The sequence below is a fragment of the Nanorana parkeri genome, unplaced genomic scaffold, assembly GCF_000935625.1.
Source record: "Nanorana parkeri isolate BGI_ZX_2015 unplaced genomic scaffold, ASM93562v1 scaffold379, whole genome shotgun sequence".
Classification (NCBI taxonomy): domain Eukaryota; kingdom Metazoa; phylum Chordata; class Amphibia; order Anura; family Dicroglossidae; genus Nanorana; species Nanorana parkeri.
In genome coordinates this window covers 551,795-560,157 of record NW_017306647.1, presented here as the reverse complement: position 1 = coordinate 560,157, position 8,363 = coordinate 551,795, and the positions used below count along the sequence as shown (strand labels likewise).

The 8,363-nt window shown below is 49.2% G+C and overlaps 1 protein-coding gene across 1 annotated transcript in view; it reads right to left on the bottom strand.

Moving 5' to 3' along the window:
• Positions 1-8,363, bottom strand: part of LOC108789159 (glycerophosphodiester phosphodiesterase domain-containing protein 1-like) — a 13,893-nt gene extending 5,530 nt beyond the window's left edge. The window contains exons 1-8 of the mRNA XM_018559095.1: positions 8,214-8,363; positions 7,719-7,761; positions 5,147-5,282; positions 4,768-4,813; positions 1,405-1,523; positions 1,238-1,327; positions 943-1,076; positions 704-763 (exon numbers count right to left, since the gene is read on the bottom strand). Coding sequence (XP_018414597.1) covers positions 704-763; positions 943-1,076; positions 1,238-1,327; positions 1,405-1,523; positions 4,768-4,813; positions 5,147-5,282; positions 7,719-7,761; positions 8,214-8,352 — 767 coding nt within the window. The 5' untranslated portion in view covers positions 8,353-8,363. The remainder of the gene's footprint in view (positions 1-703; positions 764-942; positions 1,077-1,237; positions 1,328-1,404; positions 1,524-4,767; positions 4,814-5,146; positions 5,283-7,718; positions 7,762-8,213) is intronic.

The following is an 8,363-nucleotide window of genomic DNA, read 5'->3' as shown; positions in this document are numbered from 1 at the left end:
GAGAAGCTGATGAAGCAGATCTTTGCTTCATCAGCTTCTTCAGGGGGGTCCTAGGTGACATTAGGGGTCTTGGAGACCCCTGATGTCTCCATAAAGAGGACCTGTCACATATTTTGCTATCACATAAGGGGGTTTTCTAACCCCCCTATGTGATAGCAATAAAGTTTTCCCCCCAAAAATGTAAAGTTAAAAATAAAAAAGAATTTAAACAAATTTTTTAAGTCCCCCCCATACATACACACATGCAAACAGGCGTCGGGTGCGCATACGTGTGAAAACGACGATTTCGCCCATTACGCCGCACATGTTACATATCGCCGCGAACGTCGGAATGAGAGCAATAATTGTAGGGCTATCAATCACTGATAACACTAAACTGATGAGCGGTAAAAGCTTTTAAAGCGTCGCCTATGGTCAATTTTGGGCATGGTCATTTTTTGCGATTTTGCAGGTGCGCGCAATTTTAAAGCATGACATGTTTGGTGTCTATTTACCCGACGTGACCCCGTATTTTATATTTTACCAAAAATATGGGTGATAAATGGGTGTGGTTACTGGAGGTGTGGCCACTAAAGGGTGTGGCCACTGAGGGATGTGGTTACTGAGGGGCGCTGTAAAGCTTTCTCGCACAGGGCGCCTAAAGCCCTAAGGCCGGCCCTGTGTGTCAGGGTGTTAATTACTGCATTACACAGTGCGCACTTACTTGTCCTGCAGGCGGACCAGGAACCGGTTCCTCATGAGCTGATTGTGGGGGAAGTACGTCCTATGATGAGACAAGTGTTAGAAATGAGACCTGTATATCACTTGTAATATAACACATGGGTCTGAATGTGGCCAGAGCACAGGAGACGGCCCATTGCTGGCGATTACATATGGCAGACACTGGCCGATGGACAGGAGACCGCCTATCCAGAGAATGGACTATAAATTGCTCAGACTGACCTGTTTATAATGGACGGCATGTAGATTTCCACCACGGACTCTGGGATCGGCACAAAGGGAAGGAGGCCAGTGTAGTAGAGGAGGAGGAGGATGATCCCTCGGCGGGGTGTGAACATGAAAGGCATGTCTGGGTTCTGGAGAAGGAGAAAAGAGGATGAGACAAGGATGACAGGAGATAGGGGGCAGGAGCAGAGGAGGATGGGGGAAGTAGTTGGAAGGAGGATACAAGGAGCGGTACAAGAAACATTGGAGATAGAAGGGAAGGAGGGGTCTGATTTGTAGTTTGTCTCTTTACCTCCTTCCGACATTTCTTCATGACCGGATTGCTGGTGCTGGCCCAGATGGTCCTCTCTGTCCGCTGATACTTGTTCACCAGATCTGACACCTACAGGAGCCACGGTATAGGTGACCTGACCACATGACCTGACCACACAGTGGCACAGTGACCACACCAACACGTACCTTCTTAATCAGCTCGTCACAGTCTGTCTTTATCTCTATATTGATGGGCATCTCGGGGTATCTCTGGAACACTTCCTCCAGCTGCGGGATTTGGCGGTCATTTCCCGATGACATGTGACCTGAAAAATATGAACATGTGAACAGCCGTAACGGCACAGGTCATGTGACTTCTCACCGTCTGCTAGCGTGTCCCAAGACCTTCTGTACAGTAATCTCAAGTGGGGTTACATTTGATGCAATTTTTACACAGCGGGCTGGAAGTGTTCCCTGTAACGCGTCGGGGTAATCGCATGACTCTGTATATTGCTCTCTCTGTGTCGGGCTGTACAATCAGAATTGATGACGGGTCCATCTTACAATCTTTTCTATTCAATCACATTGTACAATTTTATAGTGGCCACACTGCATGAAAAACTCACCATCCAAATAATGAAAACTTTGACATTATTACAGGAAAGTATTGGAATGTGGTCGGGATGAGGACAATGTAGCAAGCTCACAGAAAGGAAACCTGCCTTCATCTATTCCATACATCACACTAGTCATGACACACAATGCACCCCACGCAAGCCCAGGGAGTGCTGACTTAGTTCGGTGGCTGATAATGAAATTATACAGTTTAAGGGGATGTTTACTTTTTGGCAGAAAGTTAGGGGGTTATGTTGTGGGAAGGGGTTCATTTTTAGATGTTAGGTAAGGGCCCAGGTTTAGGGGTAAGGTCCAGGTTAGGGGTTAAGGATCCAGGATTTTGGGTTGAGTGTTCAAGTTGGGGGTTAAGGGTCCAGATTAGTGGTTAAGGGTCAAGGTTAGAGGGTAAGGATCCAGTATTAGGGGTTAAGTGTCCAGGATTAGGGGTTAAAAGTCCATGATTAGAAGTTAAGGGTTCAGGATTAGGGGTTAAGGGTCCAGTATTAGGGGTTATGGGTCTAGTATTAGGGGTTATGTGTTCAGGATTAGGGGTTGAGGGTTCAGGATTAGGGGTTACGGGTCTAGTATTAGGGGTTGAGGGTCCAGTATTAGGGATTACGGGTCCAGTATTAGGGGTTAAGGGTCCAGTATTAGGGGTTAAGGGTCCAGTATTAGGGGTTAAGGGTCCAGTATTAGGGGTTAAGGGTCCAGTATTAGGGGTTAAGGGTCCAGTATTAGGGGTTAAGGGTAAAGAATTAGGGGTTGAGGGTCCAGGATTAGGGGTTGAGGGTCCAGGATTAGGGGTTGAGGGTCCAGGATTAGGGGTTGAGGGTCCAGGATTAGGGGTTGAGGGTCCAGGATTAGGGGTTGAGGGTCCAGGATTAGGGGTTGAGGGTCCAGGATTAGGGGTTGAGGGTCCAGGATTAGGGGTTGAGGGTCCAGGATTAGGGGTTGAGGGTCCAGGATTAGGGGTTAGGGGCCGGATTAGGGGTTAAGGGCCGGATTAGGGGTTAAGGGTCAGGATTAGGGGTTGAGGGTTCAAGTTAGGGGTTGAGGGTTCAGGTTAGGGGTTGAGGGTTCAGGTTAGGGGTTAAGGGTTCAGGTAAGGAGACAAGGGTTCAGGATTAGGGGTTAAGGGCCGGATTAGGGGTTAAGGGTCAGGATTAGGGGTTGAGGGTTCAAGTTAGGGGTTGAGGGTTCAGGTTAGGGGTTGAGGGTTCAGGTTAGGGGTTAAGGGTTCAGGTAAGGAGACAAGGGTTCAGGATTAGGGGTTAAGGGCCGGATTAGGGGTTAAGGGTCAGGATTAGGGGTTGAGGGTTCAGGTTAGGGGTTGAGGGTTCAGGTTAGGGGTTAAGGGTTCAGGATTAGGGGTTAAGGGTTCAGGATTAGGGGTTAAGGGTTCAGGATTAGGGGTTAAGGGTTCAGGATTAGGGGGTTGAGGGTCCAGAATTAGGGGGTTGAGGGTCCAGAATTAGGGGTTGTGTCCAGGATTAGGGTTTGAGGGTCCAGGTTAGGGGTTAAGTGTCCAGGATTAGGGTTTGAGGGTCCAGAATTAGGGGTTGTGTCCAGGATTAGGGGGTTGAGGGTCCAGAATTAGGGGTTAAGGGTCCAGGATTAGGAGTTGAGGGTCCAGTATTAGGGGTTGTGTCCAGGATTAGGGTTTGAGGGTCCAGGTTAGGGGTTAAGTGTCCAGGATTAGGGGTTGAGGGTCCAGGATTAGGGGTTGAGGGTCCAGGATTAGGGGTTAAGGGTCCAGTATTGGTGGTTGTGGTGACGGATACTCTTGGAAGGCAAATGCATATTTAAAAGAATTTAGATTATAAATGTGGTTTATTTATTCAGTTAGGTGAGCTGGATAATAAGGTAAAGTCCGGATATACCTGGTAGGAAGGTTATTAGGGGTTGAGGGTTCAAGTTAGGGGTTGAGGGTTCAGGTTAGGGGTTGAGGGTTCAGGTTAGGGGTTAAGGGTTCAGGTAAGGAGACAAGGGTTCAGGATTAGGGGTTAGGGGCCGGATTAGGGGTTAAGGGTCAGGATTAGGGGTTGAGGGTTCAAGTTAGGGGTTGAGGGTTCAGGTTAGGGGTTGAGGGTTCAGGTTAGGGGTTAAGGGTTCAGGTAAGGAGACAAGGGTTCAGGATTAGGGGTTAAGGGCCGGATTAGGGGTTAAGGGTCAGGATTAGGGGTTGAGGGTTCAAGTTAGGGGTTGAGGGTTCAGGTTAGGGGTTGAGGGTTCAGGTTAGGGGTTAAGGGTTCAGGTAAGGAGACAAGGGTTCAGGATTAGGGGTTAAGGGCCGGATTAGGGGTTAAGGGTCAGGATTAGGGGTTGAGGGTTCAGGTTAGGGGTTGAGGGTTCAGGTTAGGGGTTAAGGGTTCAGGATTAGGGGTTAAGGGTTCAGGATTAGGGGTTAAGGGTTCAGGATTAGGGGTTAAGGGTTCAGGATTAGGGGGTTGAGGGTCCAGAATTAGGGGGTTGAGGGTCCAGAATTAGGGGTTAAGGGTCCAGGATTAGGGGTTAAGGGTCCAGGATTAGGAGTTGAGGGTCCAGTATTAGGGGTTGTGTCCAGGATTAGGGTTTGAGGGTCCAGGTTAGGGGTTAAGTGTCCAGGATTAGGGTTTGAGGGTCCAGAATTAGGGGTTGTGTCCAGGATTAGGGGGTTGAGGGTCCAGAATGAGGGGTTAAGGGTCCAGGATTAGGAGTTGAGGGTCCAGTATTAGGGGTTGTGTCCAGGATTAGGGTTTGAGGGTCCAGGTTAGGGGTTAAGTGTCCAGGATTAGGGGTTGAGGGTCCAGGATTAGGGGTTGAGGGTCCAGGATTAGGGGTTAAGGGTCCAGTATTGGTGGTTGTGGTGACGGATACTCTTGGAAGGCAAATGCATATTTAAAAGAATTTAGATTATAAATGTGGTTTATTTATTCAGTTAGGTGAGCTGGATAATAAGGTAAAGTCCGGATATACCTGGTAGGAAGGTCACCTCCAGAGTCTCCTTATACTGTGGAAGATCCTGATGGGAAGGAAAAGAGAACAAAATATATATCACAGAAAGCACATGGCACATCAAGTCTTTATTACAGGAGGGGGCGGAGACAAGACCAGTCACCCTGCACAAGGCGAGAGAGAAGCAGCGAGCGGTCTTTATTACAGGAAGCTCCCAGTCTCACACTGGATTACTGGACACAGTGCACAGATCTGGAAGAAATACACAGGACTCTTGTATGAGGACAATGTCTGCTGCTCCCGGAGTTCAGCTTTAAATATTTACAGCAAGAGAACACCCAACTGCAGCAAAGTTATCAGCAATATATCAAATAAACCAATCCGGTTACAGTTTTATTACCTCGTAATTGACATCACATATGTTGACGTCGTGCCCCGTTTGCCGCAGCAGGCTGCCGTCATGTGACACCACAACGTGCCCGTCCTTCGTCAGGTGAAGGTCCATCTCCAAGAGGTCCGTGTGATTGGCCACGGCACTGCAACGGCAGGAAGGTTTAACCAATTACAAAGCTGCCTTATAAAACAGACCCCACCCACCCCACAGCCATTCATAGCTACAGGCACAGAGCGTTGTGCAAAGTACCATGGCCCACAACAACCAATCAGAAATCATCGTTCCTAGTTACCGCCGTCCTGTTTGTCAGATATTTTTTATTCACTTGCAATTTGCTATTAAACTTGGCTCCTCCAGCAACAGTCAGTTACCTTGCACAAGTTGCTGCCAATTACAGGAGGCTACTGGAGGCTTCTGCCAAGTTACAGGAGGCTACTAGAGGCTGCTGCCAAGTTACAGGAGGCTACTTGAGGCTTCTGCCAAGTTACAGGAGGCTACTATAGGCTTCTGCCAAGTAACAGAGGCTACTAGAGGCTTCTGCCAATTATAGGTGGCTACTAGAGGCTGCTGCCAATTATGGGAGGCTACAAGAGAATGTTCCCAAAGTACAGGAGACTACAAAAGAATGTTCCCAAAGTACAGGAGACTACAAGAGAATGTTCCCAAAGTACAGGAGACTACAAGAGACTGTTCCCAAAGTACAGGAGGACATCTAGAGACTTCTGCCAGGTTACAGGAGGTTTCAAGAGACTTCTGCCAAATTACAGAGGACATGTAGAAACTGCTGCCAAGTTACAGGAGGCTACAAGAGACTTCTGCCAAGTTACAGGAGGCTACTAGAGGCTTCTGCCAAGTTACAGGAGGCTACTAGAGGCTTCTGCCAAGTTACAGGAGGCTACTAGAAACTTCTGCCAAGTTACAGGAGGCTACAAGAGGCTTTTGCCAAGTTACTGGAGGCTACAAGAGACCGTTGCCAAGTCACAAAAAGATACTAGAGGCTGCTGACAAGTTAAATGAGGCTACCAGAAAGTTCCGTGAAGTTACAGGTGACTACTAGACACTGCTACAGAGCTGTAGGAGGCCGCTGCCATATTATGACTTTTTTCACATGTACCGCATGCTGACTCCGGGCACTAACTATCCAACTTGTCCTTCTAAATTCCAGCTATGTGTCACGGGCCTCCAATCTGCGGCGAGGCTCTCCTCTTGGCACGCAAGTTTCTTAGGCCTCACACAGCCACATGTCTGAGGTAAGCGTTCCCTGATCCTCCAGCCATGTAGAACATGATGCTGTAATTGGCGGCGGTAACTCCTGGCATCACACAAGTGCGGTTTACAATCCTCCGCTCATTTGTTTCCCGCATCGGTTTTTGGCGTGCGTCCATGTGACACAGCTCAGCGCCTCCCCGTGTTTGTTCAGATCTGTCATTACACGTATGTGACTGATACCCAATGTGTACATCGGCTGCCGCTGGAACCCGTGTGGGGGGCCGAGCCTTGAGCCGGAGTGACCACATTTAGGGTTGGCTGCTAGGCTGTAGCCGGCCTGAGCTCTGTTTACGTTATCTGGGATCGTTGGGTTTCTCCTAAGACCAGGACATTGATTGCTTCAGCCTGTGACTGCTCAGTGCTCTCCAGTAGAGGGAGAGGATACAATGTGTTGGGTTATAAATATTCGTCCTGGCCAATCATTGAAGGGTTAATGCCTAGATGCTCGTCTGGGCCTTGAATGCCTTAAGCTGGTCTGCGGCAGAGGCCTAAAGAGTCCTACACTGGCCTGTGGCAAAGGTATCAAAAGTCCTACACTGGCCTGTGGCAGAGGCATAAAAAGTCCTACACTGGTCTGTGGCAGAGGCCTAAAGAGTCCTACACTGGCCTGTGGCAAAGGCCTAAAGAGTCCTACACTGGCCTGTGGCAAAGGCCTAAAGAGTCCTAGCCTGTGGCAAAGGCCTAAAGAGTCCTACACTGGCCTGTGGCAGAGGCATAAAAAGTCCTACACTGGTCTGTGGCAGAGGCCTAAAGAGTCCTACACTGGCCTGTGGCAAAGGCCTAAAGAGTCCTACACTGGCCTGTGGCAAAGGCCTAAAGAGTCCTACACTGGTCTGTGGCAGAGGCCTAAAAAGTCCTACACTGGCCTGTGGCAGAGGCCTAAAAAGTCCTACACTGGTCTGTGGCAGAGGCCTAAAGAGTCCTACACTGGCCTGTGGCAGAGGCATAAAGAGTCCTACGCTTGCTTGTGGCAGAGGCCTAAAAAAGCTGAAAGGTAGTCACCTAACTGGGCTAACACAGTCTTCACTGGACTGTGGCAGAGGCCTAAAAAGTCCTACACCCTATGACAACCCATCAGAATCACAAATTACTAATGTGTCATGAGCAGAATTAAAGTGAATCTAACCAACATCCCTGTTGTCTGTGACCCCCGTTGGGTCATTTCCTGTGGTGTGGTGTCACCACAAAAAAAGGTTTTGCAAGCCACATTCTGATTGGTTGGTCTGGACCACAGTTTTTACAGCAGAAGCTCGATCAGAATAAGGACAAACACATAAAACAGGAACAGGTTCCTCGGTGTCAGACCTACTTGTCAAACGCTGCGATGGTGTTCTCGATCCTCTCCCCGGCTCCTGAAAGACACACATAGAGAATAATGCAAAGAGCATTTCATCTTCTTCTCCATGCGTTAAAGCTTTTTGAACGCATGTACATATCATGCAGAGCTTTGCTTTCTCGTCTTCCCTTTGCTGTGCTCCCTGTCCAGGATCCCTCCGGAACACATCAATGTAAATAGTAATCTACGGGGAGACCTGACAATGTGCTGCTCCGAGCTCCCTCCAGTGCCGACCATATCAACAGAAGCCTTGGCACTTGGTCACATGATCTCTGCTGAAGGTATCAGCCGTTCTTAACACTGATTGTCTCATTCAAAGATAGGGAACCTTGGCACTGCAGCTGTGGTGAATCAGAGAACACCAGTGGTGTCACATGAGCGTGCGGCCCGCACACGGTGACACCATCAGAGGGGGGTGACACCAAAATGACCCACCACTTACCTACCTGCAGCCAGGTGTGTACTCACCTCCTCGGTGGGAGATGTGGCGGCAATAAAAGGGCAGCCTCTTCCTCCTGTGCAGAATGTGAGGGTTCTTCAGGAGGTAATAGGAGGTGGCGGCGTAGCCCCCCAGGACCGGCACCAGGTAGTACAATGAGGGCAGCATGACGCTGGGGG